Source organism: Aptenodytes patagonicus, chromosome 3, assembly GCF_965638725.1.
Source record: "Aptenodytes patagonicus chromosome 3, bAptPat1.pri.cur, whole genome shotgun sequence".
NCBI classification, from domain to species: Eukaryota; Metazoa; Chordata; class Aves; order Sphenisciformes; family Spheniscidae; genus Aptenodytes; species Aptenodytes patagonicus.
The window spans coordinates 76969517-76992056 of NC_134951.1; the positions used below are offsets into that span (position 1 = coordinate 76969517).

The 22540-nt window shown below is 40.2% G+C and overlaps 1 protein-coding gene across 8 annotated transcripts in view; it reads right to left on the reverse strand.

Annotated features, from left to right (window-relative positions):
• GRM1 (glutamate metabotropic receptor 1) overlaps positions 1 to 22540 on the reverse strand; it is a 209592-nt gene that overhangs the window by 35475 nt on the left and 151577 nt on the right. For all 8 annotated transcript variants that reach the window (XM_076333899.1, XM_076333901.1, XM_076333900.1 and 5 more), the window contains exons 5-7: positions 11495 to 11741; positions 5466 to 5634; positions 3507 to 3633 (exon numbers count right to left, since the gene is read on the reverse strand). In XM_076333899.1, the coding sequence (XP_076190014.1) occupies positions 3507 to 3633; positions 5466 to 5634; positions 11495 to 11741 (543 nt within the window). The remainder of the gene's footprint in view (positions 1 to 3506; positions 3634 to 5465; positions 5635 to 11494; positions 11742 to 22540) is intronic.

The window sequence follows — 22540 nt, forward strand, 5'->3', positions numbered from 1 at the left end:
GAAAGTTGGCTCCTTCTTTGATTTAATAAAAGACTAAGAATCAGAAGCTCCTGCTCATTGATTAATACATGCAAAGCTCTTCTTAATCAAGAAGCCAGTCTGTGGTTGCTGGAAGAGTTAAGTTTCAATGTGGGCTTTAAGCTTAGCAACATCAAGCCATACTCATATTATTCCATCTTAAGTGATATTTTCAGAGCCTTAGCCCTGATTCAGCATGGTAGTTAAGCCTATCGATTGCTTTAAGCTTATCCTGTGTAAGGTCTTAGGAATCTGCTTCATTAAATCAGTGTAATTCCTGTGCACCAGCAAGCCCCAAGAGCCACATATGCTACAAACATTGCAAAAAGCTGCCTGCACTGCTTGTATCAGCAAACAGTTGTTGGTTGTCAGCGCCTGTGAAGGTGGGTCATTTCCCAGTTAGGAAAAAGTGGGCTGGGGAATCTTGTTGAGACTGGGGGAGGATACCCAGGAAATGGTGTACTTACAGGTTTAAAAAAAAAAACCAACACAAAAATCCCCCCAAAACCCCACAACAACTAACACAAACCTCAAAAAATCAGAGAATTAGTGGCAAAAGCTTCACAGTTAAAAGTTTCTAGTAAAAAGCTGTTCGGTAGCTTCCATCTACTCTTTTCCTTGCACTTTAACCATGAATCATTTTCTAGAGCAGAAGGCTAATCGAGTTTTTAATTTTTTTTTTTTAATTATATTCATAATGCAAGGCCAATAAGACAATCCAGGAGGTTTTCTGAGGTCATTAACACATCCCGGGTAACTGATGGCCCCAAACCTTTATGATTCATTTCATAATAACTCTGTAAAACTTCCTGTCCTATCTTGTTTTATTGCTTATTTAAGATGATTTATGTAAACTGGGTTTACTAGCTTGACATTCATTCTTCTTATATTGGATTTTGATACTATAAAAGATATCTCTTCTTCTCGGCACAAGGCCTTAAGATACTGGTTTTAGTGACTATTTGTCAGGTCAGGTTTTTATCATCTGTGGTGAGAAATCCTTTGTGCCTGCTGACTCCACTTCACTGAACACATATTTAGGGGAAGCAATCTAAAAAAAAATTTGTACATTTAAAAATAAAATTCAAATGTCAGGAAAGGATTGCTGAGCAACAGAGACTGTTTTCAAATGGAGAGGATGAGCACCTTGAAAAGCATGTCTTAGGAAATGGGTTAGTATGTGCTTCACCTTTCTTAAAGGGACTAAGGATTTTAGAGCCTCCGTCTGCGATGGAAAATGGGACTAAAACTGCATACATGTTTAGCATTTAAGATTTAAGGCAAAGGGAAAAACAATCTGAAATGTGAGATGTTAGATGTTAACGTCTGTGTCTAGATGCTATGGTGACTGGCAGGGCATGAATACAACACACAAAAGCAAGCTATAAAAACACATTTGATGAGAGAAATCTTGGCAAGAAAAGAGAATTCCAAATTAAATGGTACCAATGGTGACTCCCACAAAGTTCAAGAGCCAGAGTTTATCTAGCTCAATCTGCCTTTTCTAAAGGTTAGGATGGCATCAGCTTCTCTTCACAACTTTGTACTTTGTACTGCAATACAAGTAAATGAATTGCAGGGGTTAACAAAAGAAGTTTTTTCCTCAATAAGACAGAAGAAGAAGCTGTGCAGGCGCAGACTGCCATTTTGATGTTCTCTAGGAAATCAGTCGATGACTATGCTGTCATTTGGCTGATGCTACTGTGATTTTAGAACAGCAGCAGTCCAGTCACCTTGCTGAGAAGAAACACAAATCAGCAGGTCATCTACTGATTTCATTAAAAGTTAATAGATTGCAACATGCCCCTGAGATTTTTTCCAGCACTGTTGCTTTCCTCAACTCCTGTCAGCAGTGCCTGTCATTTTGACATGCCCCCTTTTGAGCTATTTTTGGCAGCTGGTAGCACTGAACCATATTTGCTCAAGTGCACATTGATCTCTCACTATGTTCTTGTTCTGCCTTATTGATTAAAAAGAAGCCCCAGTTTTCTTCCCTGAATAGTAGATACAAACAATTCTGTGACCCTCCGAGACTAACAGAACCCGGTTGTCTATGGATATCTGCTTTAAAATTAGCAGATGCTGGTGTCTTAGGAGGTGGGATTTGGATATGAACTTTTCCAATGGCCAGGACATTTATGAAGGGTGCTGTGGATTTTCTGGTGTCTAGTAATAAAAGATGTTTTTCCACAATTGGGGCCCTTACAGAAGGTATTTTTCAAGAACTCCTCTTCCTACAATCCACTTACATGAAACTTGAAGGAACCAAATGATCACTGAGATTTCTGTACCCTGACAAATCTGTTTGAAGTAGGTTCAGTTGCACAACAGAGGGGGGGGGGGGTGGGTGAGAGGTATATACACACATATCTGGGACATGACCATAGCTTATTTTCCACAGAAAACCAAGATAGACAATGGGTCAAGTTTCCCAGTTTATTGTGATTAATCATATATTTTTAGCTGGAGAAGTGGCCAGCTTTCCCTCTCAAAATAAATCCTCTGAAAACTCACTTGGCTTCAGTGACTAGCTTAACAGTATCTCTTGGAAGTATTTAATCAAGGTTTGAGTACTTTATCTGTGTTAAATGCTGCAGCATTTAGTTGCCAGCCAGTCATATTAAAGGACAAAGATGTGATAAGTTGCACATTTGATCTTCAGCTAGGTAGTCATATTGTTTCTCTGACTAAGAATGATGCCCTGCTGAATACTGGCAGCCAAGATTTGCAGATGCAGCATGGGGCAGAGGTGCCAGTTGTCTTTTACAGTGATACAAAGCAAACCCCAAGGTCAAGGTGGTGCTTCTCAGTGCATGAAGTCTCTTTTCTTGGGGTAATGGTTACTGCAAAGCCCAGAGCAGGTGTGGAGGTTGACCTTGATAGGTACAAAATAACAGAAAGATGCCATAGCATACAACTCATCCAAAGCATATACACAGGGGACACCAATTCTAGTTGTTTCCATTTCTTCTGCCAGCCTTTCTTAGGATTTTGTTGACGTTCCTCTTGCTGGCGGGTGCAGTGAGAATGATCCTTATACCAAATGAAAGTCTGGTAGTCAGTTACTGAATGGCCTGAAATCCCAGCTAAAGTATTACTAATTGCATGGTAGAACGATCAGAAAGAGTATCAAGTTAATCTGACAAGGATGCACTGAGCTCTTGTGATAATCACTGCTAAAATTGCAGCAAATGCTGCTAAGTTCATTAGTAGTCTTAACAGATTTATCAACGCTTATGCTAACTGAAGGGGAGGAACAGACCGACTATGTCATTTCTTCTTGGTAGAAATTTTTCCGTCTTTGTTGTCACTGCTGTTGAACTGAGCCAAAAGATACAGCACTTTTCACTTGCCCTAAACTGCATTGGGATGTGTGTTTAAGTATGTACCTTTAATATCTCTGCATGCTGCCACCTTACTCTCCACCACACACCGTTCTCCTTTGTGCCCTGTAAAATGGGAATGCATTTGGAGGGACACGTCCCTACCTGTCAGGTCAGCATTTGGCCACCAGCCAAGCTCACAGGCTTTACATGTGAATTCATCCTGAACAAACTCATTCTCCTTGCAAGCAGTGCAAATCCAGCAGCAACTCACTTCTCCTTTCCTGATCACCTGTAATGCAAAATACATCCTCAGCTATGATCCTCTATAAGACAACACAGAAGCACCCCCCAGCAAACAGATACCGCCTGCGCTGTTTAAAATATGACAGGATTCCTGTGTACGGCACATTTCAAACAACTAGAAAACATGAATCCTGGTTCTGTATCTACCCCTGTGTATTAAAATTTGTGCTTAGGAGTTCAAGGACAATCTCTGGGGACAATTCTATTTTGTTTTGGGGGGAGCAGTTCTGAGTTAAAAGTACAAAACCATTTTCCCTTGGGCACAGAGGCATGGTGAGTGTTATATTTTCAATCAAACTTGAGAAGAGTCTTAATCTGAGAGATGGTTCAGGTCAGGACAAGTAGCTCAGCCCATGCTTAATATCTATTGCATAGTAAAAAGCAGTAAACAAAAGTTAGAACAAAGAGTGATTCATGCATATACATATATATATACACACATACAAGCACATGCACACACACATGAATTCCAATTTACATGGAAGTCTCTTTGGGGCTCATTTCACTAGTGTAAATAGAAATTCAAATAAGAGCAAATAAAAAATATACTGCTAAAAGGATGTAATGGTCCTAGTAGAAAGTAAAACCAATACACAGTGACCAAGAACATGCTTCGGAACAGCTCTTTTGGAGACAAATGTCCCTGAAAGCTGTAACTATGTCTGCTGTGAAGGCTGCTAAGTATAATCATCCAATGTTGAGAAGACAGTTTCCTCGTCTTGACTCCTAGTTTCATTATGCTGAGGCTGAAAGAAAGATTAAGGATATCTCCAGCTCATGGGGCTCCAACAAAGACTCTGGCTCTGTTTGCCAGAAAGAAGGAATCCAGCCGTCTCTCCGGAATCTTCCTATCCATCTATATGCAGAGATAAGTGCAGTAGTGAAATACAAAATGTTTGTTTTATTGAATGCTGGCTTTGTGAGTTTTTTTGTTAACATTTCCTCCTGCAGTCTGTGGAGAGAGTCCAATAGACTTCAATGGGAGCTGAAGCTGGCATTTTGTATGCATGGTGTTTACATATACACACATACACAAACTGCACAATCTCAAAAACAGGGAAAAGATGTTTTGGAGGGTAGTAAATACCGATAATGTTTCCCCTCCAAGATTGTTGGAGTATGTCACTATGCCTTTGCCAAATCATCAATCACTTATTGCTTAGAGTAGCAATATAGAATTAAAAAGCTGCAAATGTTCTTATTAAATGAAATTAGAAAGGAAGGTCTGCTCTAAGGTGGTTTTCCTCAATGGGCTTCTTGCCATTTTAAACTAACTGCATCCATAGCATTTTGAAAGTGGTGGAGCATGTCTTTATGTCATCCAGACATGGCAGGTGGCAAATTATTTGTAGCCTGATAAAAGTGCTACTGTTTGGTAAACACAGAGAGATTTCATTTGTGTTTTCATACCTCCTGTTGTGAACATGAGATACAAATAGGCTTTTTTTTTTCCCCTTTTTCTTGCAGGTGTTGTTGCTGGAACAAAATACTGGATTCCCATGGGTCATGTGAATCACAGCCACTGAATGTTGTAGGCAATGATTAAGTGAAAATCTTGTTCTTTCTCGCATAAGGTGAAATTCAAATCCTGTCACACTAGAAGATTCTGCATCACTACAAAGGGCAATTTTAGAAAACATGGGCCTGTATATGGGATTGTAAGAGTAAGATGTTAATCTATGAGTCTTTCTATATTTTTGGCTTTCCTGAAGAAAAGGAAGTCCTATCCCTTGGCTTGAAAGAAGCTTGCTTGGGTTTAGGGAAAAAAACACTGACTGGTTATTCACATTTCTATAGCAGAAAGTGCCTGAGGCATACCTTAATCTGGCCCTTCAAGCAAGGCTCACTGCACACCGATCGGACCATTCCACTCTTATTCATCTGAATCCTGTAGTCGTCGATGTTGAGCACACCTTCGTGCCAGGTCCCAATGAGGACGTAGTCATAGCGGTTGGGCTCTATGTACTGCAGGTTCATGATGTCATACCTGCAAGGGAAAAAAGAGAAAGCGAGTCACTGTCCTGCAACACAAAGGATAAAAATTTACCTTGCCCTTCTCCTTCTGCCTCCGTAAATATTCATGTCATCCCTTAACACCAGGGACTAGAGTTTCACGGAAACACCAAATACTGTAGGATTTGCAGCAGAATCATGGGAAATGACAGCTCTGATTGCCACACAGTTACCGACTGCCTGCCCTGCTTACATAAAACTGTGGGTAAAAAGTTGTGTGTCCAGGAAGAACTGCACATCAAAGACAGCAAGCTCTGCTAAAGATGCACATGTAGGCACTGTCTGGATGGTGTGTTTTTCAGCCATTTTTCAAGATGTCTTTAACATTCGCTTAGTGCCTACATACAGGTTGGTTGCAGTATAGCCCCCGCTGGGAGCTCTAAAGTAATCAGTAGAAATGCTCAAGCTAACTGAACTGGTGTGCCATAAGTTAACTGTAAGCACTAGTTCAACTATTTATGTTGCCCAGCCCAGTGAGACTGTCGGGAAAAGTTAGCAGCTCAGGCACAAAATTTACTTCCTCGCCCTAGGCAAGTAGGAGACAACTTCCTAAGGCTAATGTAAAGGAAGCATAAAACACTGCTACAATAAACATTCAGCTTCCCTGCCTCCATCATGGCCTTCCATGTGTTGGACCTGATGTGTGCACATCCTTTACTGCTAATTATTCTGTTCCTTCTTTAACCCACAGAACGTGGCTTGTGCCAAGCAGTGATTAACTGTGGTCATTTCTTAGTAGGAAATAAGCAAGAATGGGAGAATGAATATTGGAGAGTGCACAGAGAGGAAGAACCACAAAAGAGGCTGGACCTACAGCCTGGCCTCCTAAGATGAGAAGGGGGAGGGCTTTGTTTAAAAAAGGACAAGAGAAAGAGGGCTGAGAACCAGAAATCAGCACTGGGATGCTTGGTTGTGGGCAAAGAGAGAGACATATCCATTTCTTTCTTTTCCCTTCTGAGGTTCAAACATGCAAAATTTCAGCTCTCTCTGCACTTTACAGAGGAAAGAGGTGCTAGAATTACTCTCTAGATGTCTGTTTTTCTTAATTGAGCCTTTGGGATCTCTCTAGTTAAAGATGATTTAAAGACCTGCATATTTACAGCTGTATTTAGACCTGTCTTGCAAATATGCATGCTTAGAAAATATCAGTGCCACTGCAGAGCTCCACTGAATTACATGGGAAAAGGGACTCTGGCCACTGAGTTCAATGGAGCTCCAAGCAGGAGGCAGCTCCATTGGTTGGCAATTGGCTACTAATTGAGGAACTGCTTAGAAAAGGGGTAAATTTCAAATTCACTAGGAAACAATTCCTTTGCATATCGCAGTTCTTGCAAAAGAAGAACATAAAAAAAGAAATGCTGTTTTCAGGATTGTGAAGAATCAGGATAGCAAGAAGCAATAAGAGCCGGGCACTTTATAATGTAGACTCAACAGACAGGAGCAAAATTGAGCAGGAATGTACATGTCTCTTCCTAGCAAGAAGAACCTACTTGGATTTTAGTGTGACCTTGTATTAGACTGATACAAAATCAGTTACTCTGGGCTGGAAAATGAATTCAGGAAGGGGAATAAAAGATTACTAAAACCTCACATTCCCTTAATGGAATTTCTGAACCTGCACAGATTGTTTTCATTTTTGCAAAAATATATTACAAGGCACAGAGTGGCATTAATGCAATGTCAATCAAGAATTGGCAATTTCAGGGATATGATTTTAGGTTGAAAGCCATTCTTATGTTTTCTTATAATACTGTTCCCTTTTCTATCAATTATCTGTCAAGGAATAAAGTATGCAGACTAAAAGGTCTTACACAGTCTTGCATATGACAAGTTGTAGTACAATGTTTGCAGCTTTGATATGCAACTTGAATTTTAAGTGGAGAAATGTGGTCTAACAAACACACATGGTATATGGAGTCATGCATAAGTTCTTTACCCTTTTCTTCTTTTCCTTAATGAAAAATTTCTGCTTTGAGTAAGAATGAGTTCAGTGCTGGAATACCTCCCCCCATCCCCTCACTCACATATGTACAGCTTTAACAGTTTTGGGCTGTGTCCAAGCTAAAAATTATTATTCCAAAAGAAGTGGGTTTGACAAGAGTTGTGAAGCTCGAAGAGAGCAAGGACCATGGAGGCAGCTGGATTTCACACACATACGGCAGCATTTACAGAAGCCATGAAAACATTCCATACATAAGAAAATGCATCTTTCTTTTAATATAAGGGCAAGCTCTCTGGTATATTGGGAAATGATGTGACCAAATAGGTGGTGTCATATGAACAAGTTACTTGTGAGGTGAGCCAGACCATGAGCCAGCTGGTCACAGGCACACTCTTACTCTGGTTACTCTGAGATGGCTGAAGTTACCTTTCTCCATAATACCAGACTGGCAGTAAGGTTTGCTATCCTGGAAGGCAGAATGGAAAACAGCAATGGTGAACAATGCTGGGGAGTAACTGGCCAAAACAACCACCCACGGAGCCAAACTCCAAAACAACCACCTATGTTTTGAGACACATTCCTTTATGTACTATATAAGTTCGAATTATTTGCATTATGCATTTGATAATTTACTCAAAGCATTTGAGTTGATAGAGTTGCCATATCTGAAGCCAGAACAGCTACTGGAAATTTGGAACTAGATAGAGTTATATGGGTCTACGTCCAAGTCTACTTAGGGTAAAACGAACAACAATGTTTCTGTTAGCTTGTGAACCTTAGCATTTCTCCACACATCAGAGGTCCAGGGTAGGGGCTGAAGTTCTCCTGACAGTTGTCTCATAGCGTTTTATGGTTAGAGGCCTACGCAAATTGTTTGTCCTAGAGAGGTAATTTTTTTCATATCTGCCATAAGCTAGAAGTAGGCAGTTACTCTAGAATAGACAAGAGCTCAAAATGGATCTGTCCCCTGCTCCTTGCATAGGCCCAGAGAAGGATGTGGTGTTGACTACTGCATCCCTCACATCTTCTCCAGCCATTTCTGGGAATTTGAGTGATATGATTACTATTGAGAAAGGAAATGGGAGGTACTCAATGAAAGTAAAAAGTTCAGCAATTTTACCAGCGTGTACCAGTATAGCGAGTACATAAAGTTGCTGATTTTCCAGAGCTACATCCATGTCATTTTTCCCAGAGGCAGTGCAGTCAGTTAAGGGACTGCGGTTGTGCCCTTTTGATAAAACTCTGCTTCACATTTCTGCGTAAAAGCTCTGCAAAGAAAAGGTTCTGCACAGAAGAAATAAGCCTTTGAAAAAGTGCTTCATGTTTTCTAATCTCCTTTTGGTAAAAGCTTGAAACCATGAATTGAGCCTGAGATAGAAAAAGAGTTATATCTAACAAATGGTTAAGGTTTGACGAAGCTGTAAGGGGTTCAAAACAGGAAATTATGTGAGTGTCAGGCAAACATAACTACAGGCATCTCTACCTGCTCTACCCATGATGATATTAACTAGGAGTTTGTGAGAGTCAATTGCTCAAAGAACCTCACAGATTTTGAAAATAAAGTATGAGGAAGGTTGCTGCCTTCTAAGAAGGAATATTGATTTATTCCATCTTGTGAAGTTGATTTGTTCACATGATATAGTAACATAATATCAATATCATTACATATTTGTGTGACGTTCTTGCACTGGCATAGAAAAGCTAAAACACTAGGAAATTTCAGATCTGGCTCTCTTTGCTGTATTTAGGTGTTGTATGTGGTGTTTATCTTTTCATTTTGCTGAGGTACAAAAGCTATTTTGGGTACTGATAGAATGGTATGGTACGTTCACTCATCCACAAAGAGCTGTGGAAACACTAGGGCTAATCTGGAGCTACATGCAATTCTGCATGGGCATAAACTACTGCTGGCATACAAAGATCTGACAGACTGTACAGATCACATTTCAGATACACATCACCATTTTCTGATATGGTATTGCCCATGTCATAAATGCCACAGACTGATACAAGGATTACAGCATAACAAAAAGGTTAATTGAACTTTCTTGCCCAAACTTGCTAACTCCAGCTGTGAAAATATAAATGAGGAACAACAAAAAAAACCCCTACCTAAAATAACCCATCAAATTCTAAATAGGCCAGGGAATCAAGAGAAATGAACCTTGCTATAGACCAAAATGATGGATGGAATAAATTCTATCATCGTGACCTACTCAGAGAAATATCCTGATATAAACTCTCCTGTATTTTGAATTCAGGAACTGTTCATTCTAATTCTATGCTTGGTACTGATGAGAGTTGCGGAAATGCTCTCAGGTGACAAGACAATAAATAAGATTTGGGCTAAAATTGGAAAATTACACCTAAACATCGAACCACATAACTAACACGCAGACAATGCAGCATATGCAAAGCTGGAGTAATGCTTTTACAGAGATAAATAGTGTGAAATAAACTCAAAGCTACACTAAGCAGTAATTTCTCTGTATTATCTAAATGACGTGTACAAAGATTTGATTTATGCATTTGTGTCAATCAGTATGTGTTTGACTGTAAGAGAATTGCTTGCCTCTACTTTCAAAGTCTGACCTAGCTTGTCTATGTCTTTGACTAAAAAAATCTAAAGTATACAGAACTCAACGAGAAGACCAAACTGACCAGCTTTTTCTTACTATTTAAATGTAATGAGCAGTTTAGATGTATATACTGTTTAAATATAACAAGCAATGCAAACAGCAAATGCTAAAAAAGTTGGTCAGTTTTGCTAATAAAGGCTAGTAATAGAAATAAGAGTTTCTTTAAGGCCACTGTGTCTTAGAAATACTCTTTGAAAGCATATGCCAGACTGCAAACTTGTTTATTCCAGAGCACTCCCTCTTTGTGCAGTGTTGGCACTCAGATGCATTTATGCAATGAGCCCAAAGATGGAGTGAGAGAGTCTTTTATAACACTTTAATAACTCAGTAGGAAAACTAGCTTCAATGAAGTAACCCCTGAGTAGGTTTCAATTAATAATGGATTGTGTACTTCGGCAGCTGAATTAAAATTATTTATAAAAAACACCCTCAAACTCAAAAAATAAACCCACAGAACTAAATGAAGAGGAAAAGATTTCTGTCAGCTGGCTCCTGTAAGGGAAAAAAAGGTGACATCCAAGTCCACAAAGTTGCTGTCTCACCCATTGCTCGGGTACGTACTGTGTCTGCTAGGGAGGGGTAGACAGTAGCAGCTGCCACAGCTGGAATTTAGCAGACCCCAAACGAGTGAAACACAGTGCCTTCTGGCAAAAAAAAAAAAATTATTTGTCGTGCTCTACTTGGACCTATCTTTAAACTCTGGGATAGCCGAGCTTATTTAGAGTGAAAAAAGTTAAGAAGCGCACACAGGAGCTCACCAAGCAGAACTAAATAGTCTTTGGCAAGGATACAGTGCTATGTCCCGGCAGCACTTGGAGCAGCAGAGATCCAATTGGAAAAGTACGTGCTCTACAGCCCTACCTTCAAAACCTTAGCAAGCAAATGCTTCATTAATTTCCAAGCACTTGTATTAGGCTTTATACCTATTAAAGCCTTGGTGCTGAGCCCCAGTGGTAGCTCAGACACCAAAAGTCTGTGAGATAGAAGGTTTGTCCTGTTGTGAAACAGTAGAAATGTTACAGGCTGTACTGTAGTTCCTGTCTCAATTTGAGCTGTAGCTATCAATATATCATGTGTTACCAGTGTTATTCCTGGCTATCGGTAAGACTAATCCAGGTAAGTCCATTTGTGTCTCACAGTATGCATGCTGTACGCTTCAGCAAAACAGCCACAAAAACCTCCATCACCAAACCCAGCAACATTCCCCCTTCCCAACGTCTGGTTTAATTAGCTGAGATGAAACATCTCTTTACCTTCCAGGGGCATCTCCCTTTTCATCAAACCAAACTTCTTCTCCAGAAACACCAATGAATGAGGATTTGAGGAGGAACTCCAAGAGCTTGCTGCCATCAATTGGCTTCATAGCATCACACAGCCCAACATGTCCAGGGCAAAGGGAATGATGCATATTTTGGAGCCCATGAGCCATAGCATATATAGCATTGATGACAAATCCCATTTTACTGTCCTGCACATAGTTTTCTTCTAGGCTTTCATTGCCTAAAATAGTAAGAAAAAAGTGTTGTTATAAACAAAGATGAAATAACATGAACATATGAAAAAGCAGTGTGAGATAAAAAGTTTTCTTATTTCTGTTATAAAGCTTTAGAAGCATAAATGAGGTGCCAGCCAGGGATTTTAATTAAATTAAAAAAAAGACCAAACCACTTCTTTTTCAGAAATCTTTAATTCATTGAAAGCCAAATGCCTCATGAGAAAACACCAGTTTAATCAAACTGTCAGCTTTAATTTGTTCTTTTTGGATTTTTCGCTTGTCATTCCCCAATATTATTTATGCTAAGAAGGGTTAAACAGCCCAGCATCAGAATGATGCATTTCAGCTACAACAATTTTTTAAAGCAATTTGCTTGTAAATTTGTCTTTCTGTCACACTTGAAGATTTTTTTTTTTAAATTTCATTTAAATTTAGTTGGCCCTTTTGAGGGCCAAGATAGCAATGTCCCTTTCAGTGTTAATAAGCAAACAACCTAAATCAGCATCACTTCTCAAGTTATCAGAACTAATCATTTTGGGATTGCTACAGAAAGTCAAACGAAATTCATAACACTAAAGGACTTTTTATGTAACTGCAGCTTAGAAGATCCTGTATGAGCAGACATTAAGCCTCTAGCGGTCCATTGAGCGGAAACAACGTGGCAGTGAAGGTTTTCCCCACACGCAGGTTTTAGCTCTGATCTGCTGATGTGCAGGCACTGCCAGAGGGTACCATTTGTGGTTGCATTTCACATCAGACCCCACTGGGTCCTGGGCCATTCCCCCGCTTCTGGTCACGAGCTGCTGAATGCTGTCAGTGCCGACCCCGAGTCACAGCGGACCTTTGCTGCAGGGGTGCTGAGGGAGCTGGAAGTAAGAAACCTCCCTGTTTTGATTCCTTTCCCCTGAGTCATTTTTTCGCAATATGCTCCAAACTGCAAGATGCTTTTATCTGTAGACCTCCCACGTCACTCGGTGTTTAACAGGCATTTGCAATCCAGTCTTTGTTACTTTGTCTAAGTAACACCTTGTCTACGCTAGGGAAGTAGGATGTGTGAGAGACTAGGTGTTAACTGACACTTCTCAAATCCAGGTTGGAGAAGATAGTTGTCATTTTAATATGAAGAAAAGAGGAAACTCTACAAGCTCACTGAAACTTTCAAGTTAAAAAAGAGTTCCCCTAATGTAGATATAAAATGGCTTTCAAATCAAATCATGAAGACCATCCTTACATTTATCCTTGGAAAAGGCTCTGATTTAGTAGGTCTTCTCAGCTCGTTTGCCCTACAACTCAGAAATGTCAACTGGGGATTCATTAGGCTAGCAGAGATCCCAAAGGCAGGTATGTCTAGGTTCCTTTCTCTGGGTCTTCCTTGCACAGGGCATTCATTGCAACTGGGCAGGGAAGTCTTGCTTCAGGAACTGTTTTCCAGATGAACATAGCAAACAGTTGTGATGGTGAATTAAAAAAGCCTTGTGAAAACAGCATAATCTGACTGAATGAGTTCATGTGTTCCTCTCACTGCCATACATTCACCACCAGCACCACCAAGCAAGGAGCAGCTGGAGAAATATTTCCCAGAGGCAACATATCTGCCACTTTCTTTGCAGAAGAAGGCTCATAGCTCCCATTCAAATTGCATGAAACCAACGCCATTCAGATCCATGTTCAGAAACACAGAAAGAATAGAAACCTTATATGTAAGCTGACAGAATATTTACCCATGGAAGCAAAGAGTACGCCACTACATGTACCCTCACTTATGTACTGCATATAGTATGTACGGCATGGTCTAGGCATCTGTTGCCTGTGTATGTTCATGTGCGGTCTGTATATGCTATCTCTAGGTGTGTTGTATCTGTTGATTAGTCCCTTAGGATTAACACACTGTGAATTTATTACTGATTCTGCTTTCTTGTAAACAGAAAATGAATGTGTTCTCCATCCCTATGTGAAAGAGAGGCAGAAAGCCCCTGAGCTCGGCACAGCAGTCCTTTCGTTCTTGTGAAGCTTCGAGGCAGCAAGTTGCGTAAGAGATCACAAAATGACTGACAGGGCACAGCACTCACTATCGACTGTTTTCTACCTGAGAGTTTATCTCAGATACCTCCTTAATTTCTCAATTAGTTAAAAAAAAAAAGGAACGTAACCATCAGTGACACTTGCAGCAGATAATGATAGCATCCATATGCGTTTCCTGAGGCAAGCATTCATGTGGCTGCCGGAGGTAGAAAACTAAATGTAACAGAACTTGCCAATGTTTTAAGAAGAGGCCATTTCCCTCAAGTATGTATTAACTCAGCAAAGCATGCATTTGGTTTCTCATATTTCAATATAATATGCATACCTCCAAAAAGAATAAATATTTGATGGTGGGAGGATTTGCTTTAGGAGTAAACTTCTAGCTTATGTTGAGGCTCCAAGCATATAGTCCCACACTGCAGAGGTGACTGCTTAACGTCACCCATAGAAATAATTGTACTGTAGTGGAAAGCAACATGTGAAGCATCATATGGTCATGAATTGTCTACAGATCAGTAATATAAACATCCCTATGTGTAAATAAGATATTTTCCAGTAAATCCAGTGTGAGAGTCATGCTTTACCTAAACTTAACTTCCTGCAGCTAAAATAAATTTTATTTCATTTTCATCGTTATAAGTTATCAATATACGTACGCATTTGAGCTTGTAAAAATTCACTTATGACAATCAGTAAGAAATGTGTGGGTTTTTTAAAACAAAGGAAATAATGTAATTATGTTCAGCCAGAGACAAAACAGAGGCAATCAATGTTCAATTAAGTTTTCATAGAACAGCTTTTCAATAAATGCAAGAACTATATTATGTTTGTTATGTGGCTTCTCTGTAAAGTTGTATTTTTCCTCAGTGAGTCTTTGAAATGTTACAAAGGGCAAAGCAGAACTCTGGACTGTGAAACTTTTATTTTTCCTTCCTCTTTTACCCGGAAAAAATACCATTGATCTACAAAGACTAATTTGAACACTAGGGTTTATTAACACTAAAAATAGAAAAGTACTTTGTTAGCTTTTTTTTTTTTTATTTTAGGGTTCTTAGCTTTCACTAAGCAAAGAAAAATTGTAAGGCATGTGAGTACTGGATTAATTGAAGTCACTCAAATTAGGCCATTACTTTTTTTAATGACCTTGAAGAATTCAGCTGTCCTAAATTTCATACTTACTTATTTTTGTATTGGATGCAATGCAAATCTTCCTTTAATAATTTCATTTTAACAGTTCCTCAATAATTTGGGTCATTTTTTCTTATTACAGTTTTGGTTTTAGTCTTTGTTTCTGTCAGTCAATCTTAAAGCTGAAAAAGGAGGAGGGTATATACACACATATACAACTAAAACAAAACAAAACAAAACAAAACAAAAAAACCCAAACACCACACTCTGGCTGCACACAACTGAAAAATGCTCCCAACATTGCTAAAAGTAATACCTAAGTAGAGGGGGAAGGAAGACAGGACAGACAAAAATTTCATGAGACACTGTGAGTCTTTCCTTTTACCATAATGTGCCCCAAATCTAACTAATATTAGCTTCAGCTAGGTACTTAGAAGGACCTGAATGTAAAACAACCATGAACTTAGTCTAGTGCCTTTGCTGTGAAGTCGGTGTCAGGCTAACAGTGTTCTCGAGAGCAGAGCGGGTACTCATGCAAATCCCACTTGACAAACAGAAATTAAGAAAAACTACGCTACCAGAATTATGGCTAGAAATGAGTTAACTTTCATGTATAAAGACAGGAAAAGTCTATGTTAATATTCAATAACAAATTAAGCACAAAGGATTACTCATTTGCAGTCCTCAGAAAGGCTAGGGCAGGAAAGAATTTGGGATGGAAAGAAATGTAAAAGCATTTTGGTTGGGGAATCTGATCAATACCTAGCCAGTTGGTAAATTTTGAACAAACACACACATTTGACAAAGAACACAGTCTGTTCACAGATGACTCTTGATTAGAATAAAAAGCAAAAATCTGTTGAATAAAATTGTTATAAACTATAATGTTTCAGCTGGAATAGGCTGATAGTTTTATGGTTTGTTACTAACTGTCATCTGCTGAATACTCAAGGTCACATAAAAAGAGATTTTGTTGTCTTGGTCCAGTTAGCAACTATTATGAGAGCTATCATCTTTTCTGGTGGTCCTGACAGAGGTCTGAAGGTCTTAGAAATTGTATATACTGCCTTCTTTATTTGTAGCGATCCTTCCCGGCACTGATATGCTTCATGGGTAGGCCATATGAGATTTTAGCTTTGTTGCGAGTTACAACATGGTGTTGGGTTACATTCAATACAAGTGCTCATTTAAGCAAAAAAAAATATTCTGGAAGCACAATCGGGGTTAAATTTCACTGGGGAGATGAAATAAAAGAAATTTCCCATACTTGGGCTGCGTGTGTAAGAACTTGGCACAAAGCCGTGCCAAAGAGTAAAGAGGGGTCCCCCACAAAATGCCAGGTGGCAGAGCAGGGGTTACACCATGAACTGGTAGAGCAGTACCCAGGCTTGCAGCAAATGTCCATATGCATTGGAGAAATCATGGAGGCAGATTTCTTATGCTTCTTCAGTCCCAACATACACCGCCTTAACCACAGGGTGGTCAAACACTGGAACAGGCTTCCTAGAGAGGTGGTCAATGCCTCAGGCCTGTCAGTGTTTAAGAGGCATTTGGACAATGCCCTTAATAACATGCTTTAACTTGGTCAGCCCTGAAGTGGTCAGGCAGTTGGACTAGATGATCGTTGTAGGTCCCTTCCAACTGAACTGAATTAAAAAAAACCCAACAAAACAAAAGAACCCCCAATGAATCTGAGCAAACGTGCCCATCTGGCTCTGTACGAGCTTGTGCAGAGATGTGACATAGTATGTCCTTGGAAAACAACAGAAGTCACGTATCTTGCAGTGTCTCATGTTAGAGAAGACCTGACAAACTTTGACCACGACAAATTTGTGTCATAGGATCTTGCAAGGAGCAGGGCAGAAGGCCAACATGCTGAACTGATCAGTCATTTCAAATCTGGGTCCCTAACGGTAAGAGCTAAAGATTATTTTGGCAACTAAATGACACATGAAAGGTGATGAACAGACTTAGCTTACTGTGATTTTAGTGGAATTTTAGGATATTTGGCTTCTTAGAAAAATTAGAGCACTTTTATTTGGATGCTTAACTATCTAATTATTATATCTTTGGACACATTGGAGAGAAAATGCAATCAATTCTACATTTCTGTTTTGTCACTGATTCCTTGAAATAATTTTTTTTTTTCATTTTATTTAGTAATGGCTAATTCTCTGAATAACCATGCCAAACTAAGATTCTATGAAATAATTTTTGCAAAGGGTTTCATTTTTTTAAGCTCATTTGCTGTTATTGGTTCAGATATTTTACAAATATTGCTACTTCGCTCCCTCTTAGATTCTATTTATAACGTCTTGCATTATCTAACAACAAAGATGATAAAATTATTTAACAAATTTCACTTTAAGGCACTGTAAAATGAATAACACAGGTTATAATGTCTCTAAATGCAATTACTATAATGATGGTGTGTTCAAAACCTGTGTACTAGCTGTCTTTTTCTCTTCATATCACTTTCTTAATAACTAGTGCATTCGGTTCATTAATATTGTATAGCTGAATGAAATCCTCACCTCTTGATGGTATAAAGAGGACTTTTATTCATGCCGCTGTGCTCATTATATCCAAATGTAAGTCACAGGCAACAAGTCAGGTTAGTAAAAGTCAGTTATTCTATATGAAAACATCCAAACACCCATCTCTTTCAGCCCACAGTCAAATATACAGCTACAAGAATTTCTGAAGTTGTGTTTTCAGAAGTAGCTGCCTGTTTTCCAGGCAATTCCAGCTGTAGCTGACTGCCTATGAGGGAGAGGCCAGGAAATGCTACCTGGTGACCAGAACAAGCAATTGTGGATCAGGGCTGCAGGCTTCACTTGTCGTGGGCTGTCTCGCTGACCTTGCTGTCTCTATGTGCAAGCTAATGTGTCCGCAAACAATTTGTGGGAAAATGATATTTTTTTGTGTGTTTTACCAAGTCAAAAGAGGGTCAGAAAAAAAGAGGCTTTGTTTCATTCTCAATTAAAAAATGATTTGTAATTTTCATGAGACAGAATGATAGGCTGAAAAATTTGTCACACACCATAATAAATGCTTCATTCAACCTACAACAAATAATGCCATCATGGTAAATTATTGCTTCTTGTATGGCTTCTGCTCCCGGGAAACCAGTTATTATGCTGTTTTCAAACAAAAGCGGACCATATGTGTAATGGTTACCCCTTCATCTCCTACTCTGATGTCTGCATCTTTGCAGCAGGGAGGCAAGTTCAAGAGGCAGCTAAATACAGTGAAAGAGAGGAGAGAGAGGACATATAGGGAGGATAGTAGAAGAGCTATCAAAAAGACACAAGATAAAACAGGTAACTCAATTCCCATTGTATGTGAACTATTTGTTTGACCGGATGAAGCTCCACTACTTGTCAGGTAAAGGTGAGGAAGGATGTATTATTTAAGAAAAGGGATCTTTCCTTAACTGCCTCCTGAGCATCATGTCACCAGTCTGTAGAAAATAATGCAGCACTCTCTATAGAATTGCAAGTTGCTCTGCCCTTTGGCAAGAAGAGAGGAAGCAGAGCTTTCACTGGGGCAGCTAAAAGGAGGGAATATCTTACAATATGCGGGTTCTACACCAGATTTCAAAACACGCTGATAAACATTTGACATCTTACAGTACTCATGAAGCAATAAATGGAGTTCACAGGGTTGCAGACTTCATTTTCAGGATATCATTAAATCAGAAAGGTTTCGCTTCCATTCTTCAAATGGTTTTTATGTCCCCAAGCAAAGAGATTCAATTCACGCAATTATATTTGATGTATTTTTCCCTGAAAAGCTAGGATACAATTACAGTTACCAGTTGAGACACCCTGCTATTTTCTTTCTGAGCATGGGGAAATCTATGGGTCTCCCAGATACTACTGCTTTGTTACATCTGGCGAATGTTGCTTTTTAACTGGGATTAGTGTACTTCTATTCTTGTATAAAACTACAGAGAGAAGTGAAAGCCATTCAAAAGCTGGGCATTCAGCAGAAGCTCCTCAAAAATTTGCACTAGAATTCTCTATCTAAGGCATTAACAGGATGCTGATTGCAGTAATATTTGTATGCAATGGGTTATCTATTTTTACTAGCAAAGTTGATCAAATAACTAATGAACCTTCTTCTCCTGGAATAAAGTTGATATTGAATTTAAAAGGGTTTGTTTGGTTTTTTTTTTACTTACTTTTACCAACATATCTTTCACAGATGTCAACTCAATGGCTGAAGGAAACCAAAACATTAATTCAGCCATCAAGGCACAGGTTCTCCTTCATTTCAGATGTCTAACACCTAAACTCTAGAAGATCAGCCCCCTTTCTAGATATACTATACACCACCAGTGTCTTCAGTTTCCTTGTCTGTTTTTGTGCGGATGCCACATTGTTCTTCAGTGTTCAAAAAGAAGCATCTTCCTTTTGTCTCTCCCAGTGTGTCAGAAGCAGGGGGGAAAGATTTTAACTAAATGTACTTTCTTGGTTCTCCATGTCACGTTATATAAGCACATTAGTGCTTTAAGAGCTTAGTGTCAAAGATTCTGGAATGAGGCTGGCATACACAAATACAACAGTCCCACAGCGAAGCTGAAATATTATGAGGAGAAATGACTGCACAAGCTGCTGACTCACTCTAATCAGATGCAGGGAGAGTCTCAGAGTCGCTAGGCGCTGGGCAGGAGAAAGGGGACTGAGCAGTGCTGCCAGCCCTGCGCCAAGTCTGAACTTGCAGGTCCAGCCCATACACCATGCAAGCTGGGAGCAAAACAAAAGGAAACTGATCTTTTTCTAACTGCTCCCATCTTTCCCAGTCTACAAACTTTGCTTAGCAGACACAAGAGCCTGAAGCTCACTTCCCCTCCCTGCTCTTTCTGCCTCTCCCCATGGACGTTCAGATTGTCACACAGCTATATGACTCCAGGAAAATCAGATCTGAGATGTAAACACCAAATGACAATGCACATAACTCATGCTCACGCTGTGGGAGATGACAAAGCTGTGTTCAAATGTGCCTGTGTCCAAGAGAGCAGAGAGAGCTTTCCTCTTATGTCTCCTTTCTAGTGACCCAAAGGAGCAAAGCAGGGGATGAGAAGACCGTCATTTCCCAAAGGCTGGCTGCAGCTTCAAGCAAATGGGAAGGAGTGGGCACGCCTGATGTCTGTACCTGACAGTGCTGGGGTGAGCAGGCAGCGCACGTCTGGGTGAGATACTATGTATTCACAAAACGCTCCCAGCTGATGTGCAATGCTGCAGCCCCTCTCTGCCTTTGGAAGAGGCTACAGGGAAGCTGGAGGCCTTCGCAGCAGCTGGCAGCATGGCTATGCCAGCACTGCGTCACTGGAGTGGGAGGCAGGGGAGTGCAAAACAGGCCTCTGGTGGAGAAAAAGTTCCTTTTCCCCTTCTCCATAAAACTGCATCGCCTGCTCTGTCTCTTGTGTTGCCTACCAGTGGAAGAAAGGACTCAAAGGGAAATATAATGCACCACCTAAGGGCCATGCTAACAGCACAGCTGTCTGCATGCCAGCCACCCCAGGAGAGGGCTGTCTCTTCCTTCACTAGGCTGCCCCTGGCAAGCTGTAGCTCTGTACCATCACAGGTTTGCAATCTACACAGATTGTCCCCATGTCCTATCAGTGAGAGCTGAAAGAAACTGATCAGAGAGTTGAAAAGTTACAAGAATACATGTCCACAGAAAGTGCTTATAGCAACAGGAAAAAGCAAGAAACTGGGTAACAAGCAGAGAACTTCCTCTACCAGTTAATGTATATGGCACATGCTGTTAAATACAGGTCTGGAGAGATCCACTTATAGCAGATGGCTTGACAGTAGTTCACCAGCCAAATAAAGCTTCTGTAGGGGATGACAGTATGGCCTGAAGCCTCTGTGTTTCTTCCCACTGGGCTAAAATTCTTCATAAGGAATTTTACTTAAGAAAAAACCTAGGGTTTATGGCCCTATGAGGATGATTTGCTGAGATTCTTTCTCCTCTAAACAAGCCTGCAAGCTGGTATTTGAAACCTCTTCTGTACATATCCACTGCTATAAGCTGTTAAAGGCTTGGCAGGAAATTTTAGCATTGCTTCTCTTTGTTCCTAGCTTTTAGTGGAATGATCATGATGAAATAGCGCTGCAGTGAAGACTGTTTTTTAATGAAATAGAAACTGAAGGATACACAGAGTATAGCTCAGTGCAGGGTAAAAAAACCAGCCCCTTCAAAACAAAAAGAAAGATCCACACGTGTGATATTTATATGTGTTCTTGCAATGCGATCAGCTTGAGAAATACAATTCACAGAATGTCCAACAGTGAAGCAACATAACCAAAAATTGACAAGAAGGTTAAGTTTTAAGGTTATCGATTACCTCATTTTGGCTATTATCTTAATTCCTGTCCTTTGTAATTAATAGACTGGAAAACAACAGAGGAAAATAACTGTCCCTATTTGAGATAAATCAATTTCTGCACCTTGGACTCAGAGGCAAACACGGTTCAGTATCAATGCAAATAGTTTGAAAAGAAACATGACTTTGTATTTATATGCCATTCTTTTAATGGCTGCATTCATGAGCCAAACTGGGACTATACATACTTACAACTGCCATAATGCACATAAAATTATGAACGTTCATTATTATGCACGTTCTAAGGAAGATGTTTGGAATTAACTCCATCATGAAGCAAACAAGCTGTAAAGATATTTAACCTACTTGATGATCATAAAACCCCCAATATTTGGCCCTTCTAGCTTATGGAAATTAATCCCCAAATAAAATACTGTGATCACCTGCTGGAAGACTCATGGAACTGACCAGGAATCTGGCATGGAATGACAGTGGCTTATTAGTACCTACGGTCAAATACCCAAACGTAATATTCAAGGCTTAAAACTAGAAATCAATGAAACTCTGCTTGTGATTCTGAACTTGGGGAATCCATCAAGTCGGAAGCAGTTTAAGCTTAAAAAAAAATCTACTAAATTCAGATAGGTAGGATATAACATTAAATGACATGTTCACTCTAGAAACAGGCAACATAGAAGGTAATCTGAAGTGATTCCATTACCTTTCTTAGAGACAGAGAGTAATTATGAGGGTAGGAAGGCTCTGCAGAGGGACCTGGACAGGCTGGATCGATGGGCCCAGGCCAACTGGATGAGGTTCAACAAGGCCAAGTGCCGGGTCCTGCACTTCGGCCACAACAACCCCATGCAGCGCTACAGGCTTGGGGAAGAGTGGCTGGAAAGCTGCCCAGCGGAAAAGGACCTGGGGGTGCTGGTCGACAGCCGGCTGAACATGAGCCGGCAGTGTGCCCAGGCGGCCAAGAAGGCCAAAGGCATCCTGGCCTGTATCAGCAATAGTGTGGCCAGCAGGAGTAGGGAAGTGATCGTGCCCCTGTACTCGGCACTGGGGAGGCCGCACCTCGAATACGGTGTTCAGTTTTGGGCCCCTCACTACAAGAAGGACGTCGAGGTGCTGGAGCATGTCCAGAGAAGGGCAACGAGGCTGGTGAGGGGTCTGGAGAACAAGTCTTCTGAGGAGCGGCTGAGGGAACTGGGGTTGTTTAGCCTGGAGAAAAGGAGGCTGAGGGGAGACCTCATCGCTCTCTACAACTACCTGAAAGGAGGTTGTAGCGAGGTGGGTGTCGGTCTCTTCTCCCAA